The sequence below is a fragment of the Prosopis cineraria genome, unplaced genomic scaffold, assembly GCF_029017545.1.
Source record: "Prosopis cineraria cultivar Desert tree isolate PC_DT_omini unplaced genomic scaffold, ASM2901754v1 PC1, whole genome shotgun sequence".
NCBI lineage: Eukaryota > Viridiplantae > Streptophyta > Magnoliopsida > Fabales > Fabaceae > Prosopis > Prosopis cineraria.
The window spans coordinates 21,835,743-21,859,353 of record NW_026555332.1 but is presented as its reverse complement, the minus strand read 5'-3'; the positions used below and the strand labels follow the sequence as shown (position 1 = coordinate 21,859,353).

Sequence of the window (23,611 nt, the reverse complement as noted above, 5' to 3'; positions counted from 1 at the left end):
TAGATATATAATCAATGAAGCTCTCTATCAATAAATGATACATAAAAGGTAGATAAACTTTGATACTCAAAATAAATGTAGAATGTTCTTGTTGTTTTCATAGTTCCTCTACTTCTTCAGGGTTTATAAATGAGTCTATTTATAATTGAGAATCTTAAATGATCTGTTAGACTCATAAACTTTTTTGTTGGAGGTTGCTTGTGATCTATTTCCTTCTAGTTTTGAGTTTTATCATATATTCAAGCTTTTTTAAGGTTCTCCAGTGGACTAGCCAATAAAACAGTGCTTTACAGTAGAGACTTCCTCATTTGTATAGTAACGGCTAAAAACATTAAATGCCTCCGATAAAAGTGGTTGAAGCTTATATGTTTTGATATAACAAAAAGCAAGCTCGGTGATTAGAACAAATATTAGCAACCAGAAGAACTTCAAGGAAATAATTGTGTTTAAATATCATTTGGTAAAGATATACAGTGAATATAATTAATTTTGGATGAAAAGAAGGATTAAAAAATGAATTCTAATGACCTTCAGAAGAGATACAAAAAATAGAGTACAAAGATTCATAGTAGTACCGATGTTACTATAATCTAGCACTGGTGTTATAGTTATGAGCAGACATAGAAAGAATGTTATAGCACAGGTGTTGTCTTTGTAACACCAATGCAATCCAATACGTAAAAGATAAAGATTCTTGATATTTTTAGAAGAATTAGAATATTTCTAAAAATATTATTTAGCATTAATGTTGAAAGGAAATAACACCAAGATAACATATCAATCAAATCTCTTCACAGGATAGAAGAAAGAACAGTACCAGTGTTAAGGTGTTAGCACAGGGGTTACATAAACTTAAGCAAAACTTAGTATAGGTGCTAACTAAGTAATATAGGTGTTGACATAACTCAATCAAGGATAAATGAAGAATAAGATTGATGTTAAAAAGATAGTACCAATGTAAGAAAAAAGGTTCAAATAAAAGAGACTCAATTGCACAAGTTTTAAAAGGGTAACACAAGTGTTAGAATGAGTACGAATGGTATTATATGAACCATGAATCAATAGAATAGTGAAGATAACAGAGGTAACACTAATGTTAAGGCATCCAATACCAGTGTTATCAACACAAAAATATTTTTGAACAAGACAACTTTAATTACAAGGATTATAGTTGAGTTAAATACTTAACTAATAAGATAGCATACCTTTTGTTTGTATAAGCTCTCATTTAGTCAATTTTAATGTAAAGCCAATTATTTTAGTTAAGAAATCTTGAAATGCACAAAACTTCTCTTTATTTTGTAATCATCAAAACCAAGGTTCAATAAATTATACAACTTATGTCAACAACTACCCTAAAGACTTCCAAGTTCCTATATGCTATACAAGTTGAGAAATCAGTGAAAGAAGGATGCCAAGCCTTCATGGTATTCTGTTCATTACACGTAGTGTATGATGGTGTAATAGATAAGATAAGAGTTGTCAATGAGTTTCCTAAGTTTTTTGCAGATGAAGTGTCATGATTGCCACTAAAGAGAGATTAAGTTCTCAATCGACTTAGTACCTGGTACTGAGCCAATCTTTAAGGCTCTGTATTGAATGGCTCCAATAAAGTTGAATGAGTTTAAGAAGCAGTTAGAGGAATTATTGGAGAAAGGATTGATTAGATCGGGTGTTTCACCTTGGGGTTTGCCTGTTCTGTTTATAAAAAAAAAGATGGTAGCATGAGACTGTGCACAGACTATCGACTACTGAACAAGGTGACAATCAAGAATAAGTATCCGTTACCCCGAATTGATGATTTGCTAGACCAGTTGACTAGAGCAGTAGTATTCTCTAAGATTGAATTAAGATCCAGCTATCACCGGTTAAGACTGAAAATGGATTATGTGCTGAAGACTGCTTTTAGAGATATCGGCACTATGAGTTTCTTGTTATGCCTTTCAAATTGATAAATGCGCTAGCAATCTTCATAGATTACATGAACTAAATCTTCAGACCCTACCTAGATAAGTTCGTAGTGGTCTTTATTGATGACATTCTAATCTATTCGGTTGATGAGGAGGAATATACTAAGCATATAAGGATTATGTTGTAAATTTTAAAAGAGAAGAAGCTCTATGTGAAGTTGAGAAAGTGCAAATTTTGGTTACATAAGGTGAAATTTCTAGGTCACATAGTGTCAGTTAATAGTATTGTCCTCACAAGGTTGACATGAAAGACTGACCTCTATGACAAAGAATTCAAAGCTTCTTGGACCTAACAAGGTATTACAGAAGATTTATTCAAGGATTTTCCCAAATTACCTCTGCTTTAACCAAATTGACTAAGAAAGATCAGCCTTTCATATGGACTAACAAGTGTGAAGAGTTGAAGCAAAGGTTGATGACTACACTAGTGTTGACCATCCTAAATTTGAAATGGCCATTTGTTGTATATGCGGATGCTTCACTTAAGGGTCTTGGATGCGTATTAATGCAAGATGATAGAGTTGTGGCATATGCTTCAAGGTAGTTAAGACTGTATGAGGAGAACTATCCTACCCATGATCTTGAACTTACAGCAATGGTGTTTGCATTTAAAATATGGAAACATCACCTATATGGTGTACAATTTGAGGTGTACAGTGACCACAAGAGTCTCAAGTATCTAGTTGACCATAAGGAACTAAATATGAGATAGCAAAGATGGATGGAGTTTCTAAAGGACTACAATTTTGAGTTGAAGTACAATCCTGGAAAGGCTAATGTAGTAGCTGATGTGTTGAGTTGGAAGATGTTGCACGTGGCATTCACGATGATGCAAGAGCAAAAGATGCTAGAGGATTTCTCTAATGAGCTTAAGAATGTCCCAGATTTGGTGTCGTATAATCTAAATGTCACAATGATCACAAGTGAGTTCTGGAAAGGGATGAGAAAAGCACAGTTGGAAGATGAGTACTTGTTAGAGATCCAAGAAGATATTGAGGAGAACTGGAGATGGCTTTTGGCTTCAATGATGACGGGTTCATGTTGTATCATGACTGAACATGTGTTCCTAATGAGAAGGAGATTAGAGAGACTATCTTATCAGAAGCTCACAGGAATAAGCTAACATTCCACCCTAGTGCCACTAAGATGTACCAAGATATGAAAAGGCAGTGGTGGTAGTATGGAATGAAGTGAGATGTGACTGAGTTTGTCTCTAGGTGTTTGACATGTCAAAAAGTCAAGATAGAACACCAGAAGCCACCTGGGTTACTACAACCTTTAGAAATCCTAATGTGGAAATAAGACAGCTTGTCTATGGATTTAATAATAGGATTGCCACGTACTCAAGCAAATCTTAATGCTATATGGGTGATTGTGGACAGACTAATAAAGTTAGCTCATTTCCTAGATGTTAGAACAGACTATACCTTAAAGAGGTTCACTAAGGTCTATGTCCAAGAGATAGTATGATTGTATGGGGTACAAAAAAATATTGTATCATATCATGATTCAAGGTTCACATCAAACTTTTGGAGAGCTTTATACCAAGCCATGGGTACAAAGCTAAAATTTAGTATAGCCTATCATCCCCAGACCGATGGTCCGACCGAGAGGACAATTCAAACTCTCAAGGATATGTTACAACCATATGCTATTGAATTTAGTGAAAGTTAGGGTAAATACTTGCCACTCACAGAGTTTACCTATAACAATAGCTTTCATGCAAGCATTCAGATGGCTCCATATAAAGCTTTGTATGGTCGGAAGTGCCAATCACCTCTTTACTGGACCGAGTTGAGTAAGAGGAGTATCTTAAGGCCAGATTTGGTGGATCAAACTATAGAGAAGACAGAGATAATTTGACAAAAGTTGTTGATTGCCCAAAGTCAATAGAAGTTATGCGGATAAGAGAAGGAGACGACTGGAATTTATGGTCGCGACTAAGTATTTTTGAAGGTATCACCTATGACTAGTATTGGGAGGCCTATCTAAGAAAAGAAGTTGACTCCCAGATATATTGGTTCGTTTGAGATTCTAGAGAGAATTTTGGTGTACCGGATTACATTACCTCCACATTTATTGGGTGTATATGACGTATTTCATGTCTCACAACTCAAAAAGTACCAACTCGATCCATCCCATGTAATTTGTAAAGTCCTGACTCAATCTGGGCTTTACCATTCCACATCACACAATCAATAAATTAAAATCAGAGTAATAGCCCTTTATTTGTTTTCAAATCGCGGGATCTCGACTTGAGTTAGGTCAAGTGATTCTGTAATGTCCACTTTGACATTACTAAAATTCACCACACAATCACAACAAACAATCATAATTAGGAATAAAAATTGCTCCAAAGCTCACGTTATCTATATAAGAGTTAAAACTAATAATCCTGTAGAAATAATTTTGGAAAATTTGGGATCCCATAAAAACCCTTCAAATTTATAGTTTGAGTTCAAACTTAATGATTTATAAAGGTATTGGAAGTATGGAAAAGTTTTGAGAAGCAAAACACTTCAAAATAAGGCCAAAATGTCATTTTTAAGTGTTTTGGTCCATACGCCATGGCTCGTGGTACATACACTGCGGCATGTGGCACAGAAAGGCAAGTTTTCTCACTATACCGCGCGCGGCGGTGCATGTGTCCATGACAGCTTTTCTGGATGAACTTTGAACACGCACCATTTTCACATCCGATGTCCGATTGGAGTGATTCAAGCGCCCACGCAAAGCTTATTCAATAAGCCAACTAATAGTATAAGTTTCGTTACAATCCAACACTATATGTGAATTTTAGATACTCGAATGCAAAAGTCAGTTTTTAAAATGATTTTCAACCATCTAAGTACCCAAAACTCATAACTTATATCATTAACCCTTTGTGAGACTTAAACCAAGTCCAATGGATCAAAATACACTTGAGTGAGCATTCAAACACATAAAAATGTACCAAACACAAAATTTGGCCACTCAATGGCCATTTCACCCAATATGGCCAAAATACCAAATCAACACCATATACACTAATTGGCCTCTATTGCCACATAATACACTACAAATATATTGTCACCACATAGATAAAATATTCCTTGCATTTGTAATAGTATTTTAGCCCATCACCACAAAAACTGTCACATATTCACATCACGTACAATATTAGGCTAAAATACAAAATAACATAGTGTGAAACAAGTGCAACCAATCAAAATGATATGCATTCCTAGTTGGCAACATATAATCTCATCTATAGAAGTTTATGTACACAACTCAAAATAAAATTAAGCTTTACAATGAGATTATAGCTAGTATGCTAGCCCTTCCTCGATTACTTCCTTGGCTCAATCTCAGTGGTAGAACTTGTAAAATGATAACCACGGGGTGAGATAAAAATCTCAGTAACTAAGATAATCTACATTATTGATTAATATGTCAAGTTATAGACAAGCCTTAAGTCAAGTAAAATAAGTACAACATATAAAATCACCACAAGTTACATGCATGATCCCTAACCATCCGATCCTCCAATACTCCTGACCGAACTAGTAGGCTATTTCACAAAACCAAACCACATGTATGGTCCTCAAGCTCACCATCCATGGTACGACTACCCGGCCAAGGTGTCCTAAACCACTTTTGGACTACTGGTTCTCCCTATTAAAAGTAATTGGGGTGTCATTACTCCAACACCATATCCTATGGATGATAAGGAGCATAATCTCCAACTCTGCACCCTTTTGGGTACTAAGGAGAGTAAGTCTCCAACACCGCACCCATTTTGGGGCACTGAGGAGAGTAAGTGCTGCACCTAGCATCTCGAGATACCAGCTTTGCCATATGGACTTAATTTTCACTAACTCTACTAGGGTGACCTCCCACCCTCTAACATGCCACATTTCACTACATATCTCCACTTGACCATGCATAAACCACTTTCTAAACCAATATAATGAATATTACTACTTACTTCAAAAACTTGACATTTTACAACTCAATACTCCACTTATTTTTTAAAATAGTTAACTTTTACAAAATTCATACATATATACATGATAAATCATGCAAGAACAACTTGAGAATAACTTATACAAAGTAATAAATAATGTAAATTATCTAGTTACCTCAACTCTTTTGTCACTAAAAGGGTTACCCATGGTACTAAATCTCTTCTTGTGTCAAAATAAGTCTTCCCACACCACAATCTACATCAACAAATACTCTATGTTAATTTTCAATTAATACAAGCACTATTAACTACTAATAACCTCCCAATTCTCCCACTTCTCACTTATATTCTCAACAAAGAGGCTTGTTAAGATTACAATTTGTTCACACAATCCCTTTAAGCCTCCCTCTAACTCTATCACAACATAACACTTAATATCTCAACTTATCACACTTCAAAACCCCATGATCAATTTAGGGCTTAATCTAAATTTGACCAAACAATAAAGTAGCTTCATATTACCACATATTCAAGATTAATAAACCTAAATCAAACCTTTAGAGTCAATAGAAACCTTCAAAACATAGACTCATGGCTTAATCTAATCAGAGCAAATTCTTACTCTTTCAAATTCTATGGAAAATGAGATGAAAAGGTAGAGGAGAAAGGATGGAAACTTACTCAAGAGTTTGAAGGCTCAATTTATCTTCAAAATCTTCCTAAAATGATGCCCTAACAGTACCTAAAACTTGCCCCTTTGTTTTCTAGATTTTCCACCACAAAAAATTGTTATTATCTAATCATTTTCAAAATTTTAAGTTGCCTGCTATGCCATGTGCCGCAACACATGCCACACAAGCCGCGGCTCACGACGCAACAACCAATAAGTTGATTTTGCTCCCCTCGATGCCTCCCGACTTGATCTGACTTCCATCTTAACTTAATTTAGAGCTAAATACGATCCAAAAATCCAATTAGCAACCCAAAAATATATTTAAATTAATTAATCATATTTTTAACTAATTTATCCATTAATTAGTCAATTTTTCTGAATTTAAAGTTTTTGAATGTTACAGATTCTATGGTTATTGGCATTTTTGGTTTAGGAGTTTAAGCACCTTGGTAGTGTTTTTGAAAGAAAATGAGCCATTTTGGGTTCAGGTGTCCAAATCTCATTTAACTAAGTGTTTGGGTGTGGGATTGGTGCCAATAGCTAAGTGGTTCTAAGAGCTACGTGTGGATGCTCTAATCACTTGAATCGGATGTTGAATGGTGAAATGGTGTGCTTCAAAAGTTGGCCGAAGAGTTATTATGATAGTAGTTTGCTGTCATGATAATAGTCGCTCACCGCTACACGAGGCACAAAGAGGGGACATTCCCCTCTGTGCAATCCATCGTGGCAAGTGATGTATTGCATCATAGCACACTGTGCTTTTATGGCTGGAATATTTTGTTTTATATATTGTAGCCTAATGAATTTCTTATGCTTCAATTGGCTTATTTAAGTTGTTTTAAACTATAATTTGAGCTCACACGATTTTTTAAAAGGGTTTTTTCTTAGGATCCTATTTTCTCAAACATTTTCTAACCCTTGTGTTATGATGACTATTTTGTCTTGGGATTAAACTAATCTCAATTATCATAACAGTGTTCTGTAATTGGTGCTCTGTGTGTTTGGAATGTTAAGGATGATGTTACATGTCCCACTTGTTCTAAGAGGGACTTGAACCTAACTAGTCTCTACTGGTTCATGAGGAGGCTAAATTAGGGGTACGAAACCCCATGGTTGTTAGTGTTAGGGGAAATCAGATTATATAAGTGAGTGAGTTAACCCTAGCCTGGTAGCTCCTCACAAGTAGAAGGATGGGTTAGTCCATAAAGGACATAGCCATGTGATAGCCACTAGTTTCATATTGGAGGTAATAGAAGGGTATAAGGCTAGCATTCGATCATGCATATAAATCCAACCACATGGTTGTTAGTATTATGGTCCGGTATGTGTTAGGGGCGCATGGTTGGTATTATTGCGACTCCACAATGTGCATTGATATTGTGTGGATATGTATACATGCCTTGGGCCTGGTCACATATTTGTTAGTATTGTGAACCATGGCCAAGTCCATCATATGTGCAGTAATTGTGTATTCTTGCCTATTTACGTATGTTTACAATTGTTGTAACTATATAGATTAGGTGAAACTTAGTTATTGAGTGGTTGTACTCACCTCTCAATTTTCAATATTTTTATGATCTAGCTCATCAGATTCAAGTCGGGGAAAGCACATAGAGGCTTAGGATTTGTAGAGTAATCCTTTTGTATGCCTTTCTTTGTTGTTTTATGTGTATGAATGTTAATACAATTGCCAACCAAGAGTTACATGTTATTTTTGCACTACTTGTATTACTATAGTGTACAACTTGCATATTTTATATCCTCGGTTAGTGAGTTTTGGTTGTAAACCTATTGATAGGGCTAAAATACTTGTGTAAGTAGAAACATGTGTATTTTGAAAGAATTGAAATGAAAATGATAGTTTTGTGTATGATTTTTCTCCCCTTTATGTTTAATGAAATTGGGTTTGAGTGGTGATTTTGAGGAATATGTGTTTTTGGTTGTGTATGGTCTGTTGCATGGGTCCACTAGAGTCCATTGAGTGTGATTGGATGGTCAGTGTAGGCTTTTGGCACTTTGGGATTGAGTTGGAACATCATGGTTGTGAAATTTTAGTGAAAAAGTAGCAAAACTAGGTTTTGGTGTCCAACTTTTTTGTACAAAAATAAATTTGAGTGTGAAACTAGTATCATTAGCTAAAGCTAAGAAAAAGCTTCATGTAGACACCAAAATCACCTTAATTAGACGTTGGACGGAGTTTTGGAAAGGTTCAAAAGTTCACTCCCACTGTTGTCAAATAATGGCAGTTGTTGCTGTCAAATTCGTGCAATGCGTTGCGGCGCATGGCACAAAGGCGTGTGAGCTGTGGGGCATGGGTCATTTTTTGTACAAAACACAATTGCGAGTTTTAAAACTCTTTGTTTTGGATCCTATTTTATTTTTAAGCTTTCACATTATTTTTAAACTCTGATTTGAACATTTTAAGTGTGTAATAGAGATTGAAATTGATCTTTGGGATCCCATTGTAAATGATTTGAAAATTCTTCTCTTTTATGTAATTTTACAACTTTGGTAATTCTTTGAGAGTTAATCCCTTGATTACCATATTTATGGAGTTAAGTGTGGTTAAGTAAGGGAGATATTACATCTAACATATAGAGGCTTAAATTACCATGGCAGCCAAAGAAAGAATTTAACAACGCAATCCTCTTCTTTTTACATCAAGATCAAATTCACATTAGAATTTACAAGCCATGATGATCAAACTTTAGATGAAAACATCCAAACATCAAGTAATAAGATTAGAGAATAGAAAACAAAAGAAACTTAGCCAAGTGAAGCTCTGGATTCATCCTCCATCTTCATCTCTCTAGGATTTCACTAAGAACTTTAGCCAATCATCCTCATCTCCATGAAACCTTGAAGAAGCTTATGAAGGCTGAACTCCATAGCCACTTGGATGAAAAAATTGAGCTTGGATTCTTGTAAAAATGGAAGGGAAGGGACGAGCTAGATGAGGGATGAAGAATGGTGTAGGTTTTGTGGAGGTTTGACGGTTGTAAATAAAGGTTAGGGTGCTGAAAAATGAAAAACAATAGAGAGAAAATGAAAAACAAGATGAATTGGAGAAAAAGGATGACAGAGAGTAAAATGTGGTGAATGAATTGAGCGTTGAATTTGAATTCCAATGAGAGGAGCTGAGAAGGACATGTTTTGCATCAGATTTGGCTCAAAAATTAATTAAAAAACAAATTAAAATCAAAGGGAAAGCTTCGCACTTAACACACATGCCCTTAGGTGGCTCCTTTTCATTAGTTGGGTGATAATTCCTATGCTCATATGAATATTCTCATGCTTTGCATTTAGAAAATCTGATCAACCCCATCCATAAGCCATTTAGCATGCCACTTATGTAACACCCTCAAAAATACAAACCGATTTTTCGCAAATTATTAAAACCATTATCATGGTAGAAAATTTTCTTACCATGATACATCCAAAACAATATACCACAGGTCTTAAAATATCTCAAAAAAAGCAATTAGAACCATGAGGAACAGTCAAGATCCTCATGGCATGATATTTAAATTAGGTCATGAATCAAGAGAGACAAACATAATCCTCTTGGTCAAATAAATACTTTTAATAAAAAGGATTAGAGTTTACATGCTTCACAAAGAAGATATGTCTTAAGTTAGCACAAGATACATTGTATAATCCAAAATAAGAGGCAACGTAAAAGATGGTATTTCATACACCATAGTTACACCTCTGGTGCTTTCTCGGCCGGACTCGCTCCTGTAAAAATATTAACCACGGGGAATGAGACTTAAAAGTCCCAGTAACCAAAAATTAATATGTAATGATGCATGCGATTGTAACTAATCATGCGATTGCTAAGTGGGCACACAAAACATTTAACCGAACAATATTTTCAAACAAACGAACAAGTATTTAATTTGCATGACTGCACCTTATATCCTCCTTTTGCCATGCTCGGACACCAAATCACCCGGCCAAAGGTGAGTTGGACCAAGCGACACGCCACTCATTGGGTCCAATGAGGGCTTACCACGTGGTAATAATTAACCGAACAGAAATTCCCATTAACACCATACATTAAAATACCCTGACAAGTCATGCATCATTCAAATATCCAAACAGGAATATATTCGAACAATAATATCTCATCATGATAAACAAAAATAAATTTTTAACCCACTTGGCAATAATTTCAAACAAGTATATACAGTATTTATTTTTAATAATTCATAATTTTTTCAAACAACAAAACAACACATAACCATTCACAAACACACTTATCACAACACATTAATAATGGTTACCTTGTGTCTTGAATAACAAGTTCCCCTTCACAACTCCTCTTTCACCACTATCTTTGTCAACACAATCTACATAGTTATTTCATAATATTATATATTAATTTTACATTAAAATAAATAACTCTAATTTAAAGAGTTAGAAAGTCTTAGATCTATAATCCATATTAACACTAATTTAAGATTTATGCCTCATTTAACTTTCCAAATTCTTTTTTTTTAAATTCTCGTACCCTAATAAACTATTTTTTTTTTATCCTCAAATCGCTTCTAGTATTACAATTTCATCCTTCTATATTCTAAAAATTCATCCAAAAATAAATTAAAAATTTTAAAATTATCCTGAAGCCTCAAATCACCTTTCTATAACCTCAAAAATACCTATTCATACTTAAATAAATATTTAATAATCAGAAGTTCATCCCTACATCTCAGATTTCACATAAATTCAACCATATAGATCTAGATTTTAACTCAAAAATTCTTAAACATGAGTTTCAACCTCAAGAAAGTATTCTATAATATTTATTATATCCCTAAGAGTTTTAACCTATATTTTTAATCCATCATATCATCAGATTAACTATCCTATAGAAAAAAAATCCTAATCAGAATATTTACTCTATCCTATAAAATAATCATATCACTAGAAAGCTAATATTATTTAGAAAATAACTATAAAATTAATTTTATAATTCAATAAATTTTTAAATGCTAATCTAAATAGGAAATTTAGAACATACCTGAAGAAAAAGAAAATAATCCCCCCTCGCGAGAAAAACGCCGAGCAACGTGAGAGAAAGAGAGAAAAATAATATAAAAATGGAATTGTGGTCCCAAAATTATATTAAAAAAAACTATAGGTTCGAATTTAATTATTCAAACCTTTGGGTCAAAAGTTGCAATTTTCTCTAAATTGCATCTTAGCCTCTCATGCTTCCTAATGCACACACCCCCTCCTTTTTATACATGAAGGCACCTCTTCTCTTCCCTCATCTAACCAATGTGGAACTTAGAAACAACAACCTTCCACCCCTTTTTTTTGTTCCTTCTACCTTCTCTTTTTTTTTACACACAATAAAAAATTATTTATGTATTATATCTTAACTAAATATTGCTTATGTGATTTTAAATTTAAATTTTTAAATTTATAATTAAATACCTAACCATAATATTATTTCTAAATAACCTCAAATAATATAAATTCCTATTATTATCATTTTTTTTCCTCAAAATCTAAATTCCATAATTTCTTTATTATATAAAAATCAGGATGTTACAACTTATGCCCAAAATGCCCCTCTTGCACTTCCTTGACCAATTGATACAAGTCCAAGTGCACATGTGTTACCTATGTCACATAATGAACAAAATTAATTAAATAAATCCATGTGACATAATAATTCATATTTAGAAATATGAACGTAATTATTTAGATGGGAGATAAATAATAAAATGCAATCCAAGGGCTGACTCACGTGAAACCATGTATGCACACACATGTACAAAACCCTAATTAGATTAACAAAGTCAACAACCTTAATTTTGTGATTTTTAATTAATATCTCCCAAACCACATTGAATTTTCAAAATATAATTTCATATTCATTTTTCTGAGCATCAAACACATTTGTACTAATTTTCTTGTACATTTTCTTAAAGTTTAATTTTTGAATCAAAATACCCCTAGTGCACAACTTTTCCCCTTAAGCAACATGTAAAATGAGTTCTAAATGAGTGAATAAAGTGTATAAATGATGTGTCTCTTTAGTATGTCATTAAAATGGGAGGAGCACCCATTGTGTGGAAGTTAAAGAAGCAAACAACAATTTCACGTTCTTCAACAAAAACTGAATACAAGGCTTTTGGAAGTGCTGTATCAAAGATTACATGGCTGGTTGGTTTGTTAAAAGACCTGAAGGTTGAGAATCTTCTTCCTGTTCTAATACATTGTGACAACAAAGCATTAATTCAAATGGCTTCGAATCCATTATTTCATGAACGAACAAAGTATGTTGAAATTAACTACCATTTTGTTTGTGAGAAACTTCAAGAAGGGTTAATTAAATTACACCATGTGGCTTCTTCATATCAATAAGCAGATATTTTTACTAAACCTTTAGGTAAATCTGGTCATGAGAGAATGTTAACCAAATTAGGACCCATAAATATTTTTCATTCTAACTTGAGGGGAGTGTAGAAAATATTGATTAATATTGTTTCTCCAGAATAATATCTCTGGATATTAGTTTATTGTTTGGGTTTGTTTATTAGGCATCAGGAGGTTTGTTTCATGTTTATTCTGGGCTATGAATACATTGTGCCCCTCTTTGTATTAGATATTTGTCTTTGTTCCAAAACCTGATGGGTTCAATAAGAGTATTATTCAGCAAAACCTTTTTTTTATAATAGTAATTTTTCTTCTTCTTCTTCTTCCTCTGTTTTTTTTTTTTTTTGGTATGAGGAGTTCAACTACAAATTAAAAACGTTTCTTCCATTGTTTTGAAGTCTAGCTTTATGAAGGGTATATATGTTGTTATTTGACTATGACATTGTTTGTGTAATGAAATTGCTTTTTAGCGATAGCAATTACACTAAATATCATTGAGTACTTTATTTTATGTTTTGTTAAGTGCATGCTCCCTATGCATAGCACCTGAGTGTTAATGTACAACCATTAGCAGTAAACACGCTTGAATGTGTTTAGATTTTTATGCTATAAATAGTAATAATATTTAAATTATTAAATATTAAATAATTATAATATTTTTAGTTATTTATTGATATTTCCAGGATATGTGATATGATAATTAGCCAGTAGCATGTCAAAGTGGTGGGTCAAATTGGTGTTTTCATCTTTTACAGGGGTAATAAAAAATATTAATCTATTAGAATTTATTTGTAATTTAAGAAACTTAAATAATACTAATTTTTTTTATAAGACCCTTTCCTATAATGAGTTTTTTTCTGTAGTATGCTAGATCATTGTTTTAATTTTTTAATCAATTAATAATTAAATTAATGAATATTAACAGCAATTCATTTTTAATACATGAAAGACAATATTGTATCACGATTAACTTAAGAATACCTAATGCACTTGAAAATAAAAAACTTGAGGGATAAATTAATATTTTAACATTATCTTTTAAAAAAATTACTTGCAGACAACAATAAATACAAAATCTGTTGTTATTAAAATGATAATAATAACTTCTTCTTTTTTGGGGACTACTTGTTCGTTCTAATTAATATGCCAATAATTTTGTTAGGAAATACATTGATATGATTCTCCCTATATTTTTTATTAAAAAAAACTACAAAATAATCCATGATTTCTTTTATTTTGATTGATATGACACGTAACCAAAGAAAGTCTAACACTAGAAAAGTCTTCTCTACTTGGTCCAACCCTTTTTTGCCACCTAGTTAAAATCAAAGCTGATCAATTGAAAAGCAAACCAAATAACAAGAACTTAAATTCAATAACTGTATTTATAAGGATTCAGCATCTGGATTGTTTAAGTAATAATTTAAATGATATAAATATTTAATATCTATATTAAATATGATTATCGAATTAGGATTCAAATAACACTAAAAATAAGTCGAATTTTACGACATTAATTTTATCTCTAATATAAATAATTAAGCATGATCGATATACCAGTCACTATCTAAGCGCCCCTCCAAGAATCGGTGAGTCTGGCCAATGCAACACGAGAAGTCCCTCCTTGCCTCAACGCAGCTTCTGCTTCACCCCTCGCAGCCTCAACTCGCTTCCTCACCGACTCACCTCTCTCCGATTCCATCAACTCAGTGACTCGCTCTGCCACCTCCCCCGCCTCAACCAACCGACCTTCCGACGACAACGACTTGCGCATCCACAAGGCAATCTTCATTTCCTCCACCATAACCACCCTATTGAACCTCTGCTCCGCGTACAAAGGCCACGCCACCATCGGGACGGCAGCGAGCACCGCCTCCAACACTGAGTTCCACCCGCAATGGGTCACGAACCCACCCACCGACCTGTGATTCAAAACCTCAACCTGTGGGGCCCACTTCTTCACTACCATCCCTCTTTCCCTGGTCCGATCCATAAAACCTTCCGGCAGCAAGAAATCCAGATCTGGATCCACCTGCGACGATAAGGCGATATTCTGGGTTTTCTCCGACGGTGGATTCCGCACTACCCACAAGAATCTTTGGCCACTCCTCTCTAATCCACAAGCTATTTCATGTAATTGCTCTCCACAAAACAACCCCAAACTCCCAAAACACAAGAACACGACGCTTCTGTCAGGCTGTGAATCTAACCACCTCAAACATTCGTGTTCTGATGCTTCTCCTTTATCATAATCAATCAAAGGACCTACCGGATAGATGGGCGGTGTTGGACCATCCGATACACAAAACCCATCGTAAATTGCACCGAGGCACTTGTGTTCCAAGGCTTCAAATGTGTTGACAATAATACCAGCTGTTTTGCGGGCAAGAACAGAGCATTTCAGAAATCCTTCGTAAGCAAAATCATTTCGTTCAAGCAATGGTTCAGGCATGTCCCTGCCAGTAATCGGTGGAAGACCGGGGATGTTAAGAGGGGCATCGATTTCTTTGAGGCTCTTATCGGTGGTCCGGTGGAGGGTAGGGAGGTAGAGGAACGAGGCGAGGTTGCCGGCGCAGGTGGTGAAGAAGCAAAAGGTACGGATGTTGAGTTGAGAAGAAACCGATAAAGCTTCCAAAGCAAAGAAATCTGCAATAAGTGCGATGATGGCATGAGTTTTGGAAATGGAAACGAGAGCTTGGTGGAGATTGGGGGTGTTGAGGCGAAGAAGCTCGAACATGAGGGTTTCATGGTTAGGCGCAGAGGGAGGTAGAGACACTGGAGGGAGTTGTTGGAAGACGATGTGAGGATCAATGGCGGCGGAGACCGCGGCCATGTAATCGGCGGTGGAGGGGTTGGGTGGTGAAGGAAGGAGGATGGTGGTCGCAAGTGAAGGTTGGAGAGATAGTATGAGCTTGCTTAACTCTACCATGGGAACCAGGTGTCCCCACTGCATCAGGGGATACAGAACCACCGCCTCTTTCATTTTGCTGCTTCAAATCGAATTTGAAGGGACCAACTATTGCAGAATAAAGCGAAAAATAGAGATGATGAAGAATAAACCTGAAAATGGACGGTAACGGAAGAAGATGATCTTGGATTAAAATGTTGACATGAAGACCCCATAAAGTCGGGACCATAAGTAGTTAACATTTGCCATCAAAACAAAAAAGACAAGCTAAGGAAAGGAAACATAACAGTTCCAATTGGACTCGGCATTTATGGCCTATCTGATTTTTTTATTTTTTATTTTTTTTAAAGCTTAATTTTTATTTGAAGGATTCAGGATCAGATGTGTATTCTGAAGCTCAATCCTTATTTAAAGAATGCAGGTTCGGACCCATAAGCCGTATAAATTAATTAAGCACTATAAATTAATTAAAATATTTTAAAAATAAAAATAAATAAAAATCTTCATAATTTTTTAGAAATTAAACAACATGTATTAAGAAGTCTAGTAAGAAAATTTAAACTTTGATTAAAAAAAGTTTATTTTTTATAAATACACAAACATAATAATTATCAAAAAATAAAAAATTTTATAAATTTTATACTGTACACTGATATTTATTAAATCATATTAAATCACTTTTAGAATAAATTAAAATTAATAATAATATAACACATGTAGGATTAGGATTTCAGACGAGCCCTTCTTGACTTCAAACGCGTGTTCCATCAAAGAAAAAAACTAATAATAATATAACAGAGTTTAAAGGGCAGCCCGAGCCCAAATCCTTTTTTACAGGGCTTATCAAAGTCAGGCTCTCAAATACGATTACATTAAAAAAAATTAATTTTTAAAGTTTGAATTCTTATTTAAACAAGACCTTCAGGTTCCTTCAAGTTCGATCCTTTAATCCCGACCCTTATTTCTCGCTAGCTCCAATTTGGGATTGAGTTCCCTCCTCTTACTAATCCCTTTTCCTCCCCTTCTCCCAACTTCACCACCCTTAAATCTTAATTGAACTTCATTGCTGTCTGGCCAAAAATTTCAATTCATTGGATTATAAAATTATTATTATTATAATATTAAATAATAAATTTATTTATAAGAATAATATTAAATTATATTTGTAAAGTTTAAAAGCTTACACTTATTAAGTTATTTGTTATTTAATAATAATAATAATAATGATGATGATGATGAATTTGAGCCATTCAAACTTGAAATCCCTCCAATCCAAAAGAAATATAGCATAGTTAATTATATTTGTAAAAAGATGTGTTGCTTATAAGGGGAATTTCATTTAAGAATTAAGAATGGGACTTATTTACGCATCAGATTGAATAAAATTTTCAATTTATTTTTTTTATAGAAAATGATCAAAACATCTTTAATTTTTTTATATATTATTAATAAGTAAAATTATAAAATTAACAAATAAAATTACACAATTAATAAATAATACAGTTTAATTGAGAAAATGATGGATTTGATAAGTGAAATTAAATAATTAATAAATTTTATCAGTGAATTAACAAGTAAAGTAACTACAATTAACAAATGATATAATTCAACTGAAAGAGTCACAAATTTAATAAGTAAAATTAAATAATTAACAAATAAAGTTGTACAATTAAGTCTAATTGAAGGATATTTTGTTTATTTTTTTAAAAAAATTATTTCAGTTTAATCCTTTAGTCTTACCGTGTAATTCTAAATTTTATTGAATTTGATTTGTGAATAAATCATAGCCATGATCATTAAATAAAATTCTCCCGCGATTACATTGGAACCCTTTTGAGAGCAAAGTTCCAACTCCTACGATCCTCATTTTGCTCTCATCTGCGTAATGTCTTCCGTGTTTGACTTTAACTGTCAGGTACCATTAGCCAGTAGTTAAGGAGTTGTTCGCCCTGTGCGTGACAGTGCGACTATATGTTATTCCCATGGACATTGAATGACAAGTGAATGACTGAATGTTAGATAAAATGTTTTCCTACATGGCATTAGTGCAATGAGACAGTCGGGCATATTTTAATTATATTTAATTTATTGACCATCTCAATCATCATTATTAAAAAAAATATAAAATAATTCATTTAAATTATTTAAATGACATATTAATCTCACAAAAGGGCATAATTTTTCTAAAGTCTCAAAAAAATTTTCTGTCATTAGAAAATTAAAGGAAATGATCAAATTACCATTAAATAAAATAAAAATCTCAAGCCTCAATGCAAAATAACTAGCACACATTCTTGCCTCTGTTTCATCATCTTTTTCTTCTCCTCTTCTTCTCTTCTTCGTGGTCTTCTTTTGGTTCTTCTTCTTCTTCTGCTTCTGCTTCTACTTCTTCTCCTTCTCCTTCCCTATTTGCCATATTTTTTGAGCTACTGTACGTGGGTAATTTTTTTGTTGAGCTGTTATACATGGTGTGAACACCGTATTTTGTCGGGGCATTTTATTAAATTTAATAAATAATCAAAAAATACAAAAATTGAAATTTAATCCCTTTTTAAGATAATATTTTCAAAAAATAATAATAATGATAATTTAACAAAATCAAAAAAAAGAAAGGTTAAATCTTGAAAAAGAAAATCCCTCTTCAAATTATCCCAACCATTCAAGATATTAGGAGCTAATTTTTGAGAATCAACTTCTTTTGAATTTTTTCATTTAAATTTTGTTATCTTCTAAAAAAAATACATGCTTGCTTAATTCCAAATTAGATTTCTTTTGTCTTTTTTTTTCTCTTCTAATTTTTTTTTAAATTAATAAACAGGATTTTAAAAGAAAAAAAAGAGAGAGAGAAGAAAGGATTATAGATTTTTTTCTCTTCAAAAAAAAAAATATATATATATATAAACCAATGGGTTAAATCTTAACCCATTGGTTCCAAAATTTAGTGCTCAGAGTTAAAGGAAGACGAAGCCAGCGAAGAACAAGAAGGAAAGAAGTAGAGCAGCAACGTACGACAATATCAGAGAAGACATAACAGAAACATGCAGAAAACAGAAACACGAGCGGAGAAACACAGCACACACACATGCAAAGAAAAGGAGTCAGAGACGCATGCAAAAAAAGAACACGCACGTACACTTTCGGCTGGGCGCAGAAGAAGCAAAACAGAGCAGAAAAAAAATAGCAAGCAACCGGAACACGTACACATATGCTTTCGGCTAGCAAGAGAAAAGAAACAGAACCAAGGACGCACGCACGCATGCAGGAGACGGCACAGCAGAGAAAGCAGATGGAACAGCATAGAAAAAGTGAGAAGAAATAGAGGCAGAAACTTAGAAAAAATAGAGATGAAACAGAACAAAAAAAAAAGAGAAGAGACAGAGGCAGAAACGAAGAAGAAGCAGAGCAGGAGAGTAATGATTCACCTTTTCCATTCTCTATATAAGGAGAAGCTGGGTAACCGAAGAGAGGAGGCTAGGAAAAACCAAAGAAAAACAGGGGCTGGGCCAAAAAAAACTAGAGGAGACAAAGGGAAGAAAAACTGAAGGAGAGAGAGAGCACGTGGATGAGAAAATGAAAAACAGAGCATGAAGAAGGAGCAAAGAACCTGGATGACAGTAGAAAAGGAGAGGAAGAGAGGAGAGAAAAGGAGGGAGCACTTATTCAAAACTGAAAAAAGAGAGCCAAAAACAAGAAGCAGAGCACCGAGAAGAGGAGGAAGAAAAGAGCACGAGAAAAAAAATAGAGGAGAGACGAAAGAAAAAAAAGAGACAGCAAAAACGCGAGGGAGAGGCGAGTCCAAGGAAGAAAAGAGAGAGATGGAACGAAACTAGAAAGGAGAGAGGAGAATAGAAACAAAGCATAAAAGAGGGAGAGTGAGGTAGTGAGAGGACAGCGATGGAGTACTCTGATGTGAAGAAACAGAGCATGCATGTGCACGTGGGTACTGAATGAGATTATCTTCTTCTTCTCCCTCAGTTACGTGGGCTCGATTGCCAGCAATGCACAGGTTCTGATTCGGTCCATCAGTTGGAGGAAGTGATATGGCTTCAAAGCACATCTTGAAGGAGCTTAAGGACTTGCAGAAAGATCCATCAACTTCATTCTGCACAGGTTCTAATACAAGTTTTTCATAACTTCATGCAGCCTTATATTATATCATTTTCTAATCTCAATGTATGCATAGCTTGTTATAAGGTACAGTGATGGATATATCACACTATAGATTTGATTTTGGCCGCCTATAATTAAAACTCAAACATACTTTTACAAATTAGATTCTGTTAAGCTAAAAATCTTGATTATATAATGAATGTGTTTTTGAACAACCCATATCATAAGAAAATTTTTTTTATCATAATAAAAAATTTAAATCCCCACAAAATGATCCTTTATCGTGGAAATCAATAAGATTTTGTGGATACGAGGATCAATCTTGTAGGCATTTATATGAGTTTTAAAGGCCCATTATTAAATTTTTTTATATAATAAATATTTAAATCTCACGTGAGATTTTAAGAATCTTCATAGAGAATTAAATTAATCACATTATCGTGTGGGATATTAAATCCTCGCAGATATTGTGATTCACAATTTATACGGTAAATAAATAAATGAGTTTTGTAAATAAAATAAAAAACATTTTTTATAATTTTAATTAATTAAATTAATGAATTTAAATTATAATTATATTTACCCATTATATCTTTTGGTCATGTGAGATTTTTGAAACTCCGTAGACCTTTAGGATAATCATACTACCATGTGATTCAGTAAGGCTTCGCAGGTATAACGATTAAGATTTGTATGTTTAAAAATATGCGTTGTATAATTACGCATTAAAATATATTCAAAGCGAATATTATTTAATCTTTTTATCATGTGAGACCTTGTATCTCTGCAGATATTTAGGATAATCTCGTATCGTGTAAATCAATAAGGTTTCGCAGATATGAGAGTAAAACTTGTATGTTAATATGGGTTCAAAAGGCCCATCATTAAATTTAACTTTCTTTTTTATAACCCAAATTAATAATATATTTAAGTCTTATGTGAGATTTCAAAAATCTTCATAGAGATTTAAATTAATCACATCATCGTGGGGATAATAAGTCCTCACAGATATAGTAATTATCAATTTCTATAATAAATAAATGTTTTTTGTAAATAATCATGTAATACACAATTTAGAAAAATTAATTAATCAAATTAATGAATTTAAGTAGTAATCACATTTACCGATTATATCTTTTAGTTATGTGAGATTTTTGAATCTCCGCAGACTTCTAAGATAATCGTATTATCGTATGAGTCAATAAGACTCTGCAGATATAACGATTAAATTTTTAATATATATATATATATATATTATATAATTAATTAAATCAATTAATTAAATTTATTTCCTTTATCGTGAGAGATTTTAACATCTCCGCAGATATTTAGGATAAATCATATTACCGTATAAGCCAATAAGGCTATACAGGTATGATGATTAAAATTCTTTAAAAACATATATACATACTTAAACAAACTATTATTAACACTTAAAAATAAATAAATTAATTTGTTAAATTCTTTTATCGTGTGAGGTTCCAGAATCTCCGCAGATACTTAGAATAATTGCATTATCGTATGAACTAATAAGGCTCTGCAGGTATAGCAGTTAAAATTATCAATCATAAAACATAAAAAAAAATAATGATTTTAAACCCTTTTCTTTCTTTATTCCAAAAATTTAAAAATGGAGAAAATAATTAAAATTAAATCACCTTTTGCAATTTAAAACACACATATCAAAATTTTAGAAATTGTTTTATTTACAAAATGGTGAATTATTTCTAATTAATTTCCCTTCAAAAAGTATTTTTACCAACAAATTTTTAAGCCCGAACTACGTGGACTTTGATCCCCATCACAAGGTACGTAGGCCTCAGAGTCAGATTATGAGTCAAGTCCGTCCTCCCAAATAAATAAACATTTCTCACCTAATTCTTATCATTTTTATATCAAACACATGAATATAAAAGGGATAATTAAAATAATTATAAAACAATATTAAAAAAGCACAACGAACTTCAGGTAACCGTTCTGACGAACGGGTGTTGTGGGGTGCCTAACACCTTCCCCACACTCAACCGACTCCCGAACCTATTCTCTGATTTCGCAGACCACCCTTATCCTTCATTAATCAGTTTTTCGAGATTTACCTCAAAATCTTGGTGGCGACTCCTCATTCGATTCGGTTCCCACCGCGAAGGCTAGGACCTCCGCTCATGCGCCGTCCGTGTCGCATTTTTTCGGGTACGACAGTTGGCGACTCCACTGGGGACAGGTTAGAGAGTCAAGCCTATATAAGTTTGTTGTGCTCAAAATATAATATGGTTTTTCTTTTATTATTATTATCCCTTTTAATTTGTGTGGGCTTTTCCCCCTTCTTTTCCTTTTTTCTCTCTCTCTTTTGATTCTTATAACATGTCTTAGGATAGATAACATGCGGAACAAATCCTAGGATAGAAGACTTTTATTTGTACATATATCTGTCTATGTGTTTGACCTGATTAATAGTTGAAGGTTGGGCAGCATATGGGAATAAGATAACATGCTTGTATGCTCTTATCACACACTGTGTACTTACACAATTTGACACACACATATTTTGGGCCCTATACCCAGGTCTGTGAGTACCATAGGTTAGTAGAGGTTAATAGTGGTTTCCCTATAGAGTTTTTAAACTCTCGAAGATTACCATGAATACCTCACCCAAGCTGTTACTTACTCAGTAAATTTGGTCCCTGTAGAGCTTATGTTCTCGGAGGGTCAAAATTACTAAGTAAGGTCTTCACCATGTGATGAAGGCATCTTGGGAACCTTCTATCTATCAGGACTATAAATCTACCCTGGAGCTACACGTTTTAGATGAAAGCTAGTAGCTAACCATTATAGCTTATACTTGATGATTATAAAGATAAATAGACTTAAGCTTCCTAAATAGGACACAAAATGAGAGCATGTTTTATTGCATAATTATTATCATAATGACATATCATTTATGCATACTACCTTAAGGAAAACAGCTGTTGGGTACCTTATGCTAGAGCAGGTATTGAATGTCATTACACTAATCAATGTTAATGTGTCACAAGGATGGTACTAGCATTAAATAACTAAGCTTTGCCCATGGATCTTTGACCCCAGTGACTATAAATTCATAACATTGAAGAGTTGATGCATTTTGTCAGCTAATTCCCGTTAAACAACTTTTCTTGTTGTAGGGTAAAATAACACATTTTATTTTAAAAGTGAAACATTAGCTGTGTATTAGTTTTGACTGTTCATAGGCTAATTGTTAATCCTTTCTCCCTATAGTGCAATAAGCACTTGGAGGAGATTGGAAACTTCTCATTTCCAAATGATAAATTAAGCTTTATTTAACAAGAATTAGTTGACTCTTGTGCATAAATGTCTAAAAATCAACTATCCTTTTTTTTTTCTCTCCTTAAAAAAAAATTATAAGGCTACTACTCTTATGACTTTAATCATGTAGGAATTTTGGTTCTTTGTAGGTTAATAGTCATTTCTATTTCCCTATGATGCAATAAGCACCTAGAGGAGATTGGAAATTTCTCATTTACCCAAATAAAAAATAAAGTTTTGTTTAACAAAAATTAGTTGATTCTTGTGCATACATATCTGAACACTAACTACCCTTGATTATTTTTTTTTTC

The 23,611-nt window shown here is 33.4% G+C and overlaps 1 protein-coding gene across 4 annotated transcripts; it reads right to left on the bottom strand.

Moving 5' to 3' along the window:
* Window positions 1-10,153: 10,153 nt before the first annotated feature.
* Window positions 10,154-16,116, bottom strand: LOC129291975 (UDP-glycosyltransferase 88A1-like). Of its 4 annotated transcripts, XR_008588835.1 has the most exons (4): window positions 14,537-16,116; window positions 11,613-12,220; window positions 10,876-10,941; window positions 10,154-10,327 (listed from the first exon to the last, which is right to left on the bottom strand). XR_008588835.1 is itself a non-coding variant. In XM_054929471.1 (2 exons), exon 1 carries the CDS (start codon window positions 15,960-15,962, stop codon window positions 14,547-14,549), a length of 1,416 nt encoding a protein of 471 aa, XP_054785446.1. In that variant the 5' UTR covers window positions 15,963-16,116; the 3' UTR covers window positions 10,154-10,327; window positions 14,537-14,546. The 4 variants fall into 4 exon arrangements, 2 of the variants coding, with proteins under 2 accessions (XP_054785446.1, XP_054785454.1); XR_008588836.1 differs by lacking the exon at window positions 11,613-12,220; XM_054929471.1 differs by lacking the exons at window positions 10,876-10,941; window positions 11,613-12,220.
* Between the last annotated feature and the right edge of the window lie 7,495 nt (window positions 16,117-23,611).

What these genes read in the sequence shown, in the direction of transcription:
- LOC129291975 (XM_054929471.1), bottom strand. Translation starts at nt 15,962, where the DNA reads ATGAAAGAGGCGGTGGTTCTGTATCCCCTGATGCAGTGGGGACACCTG.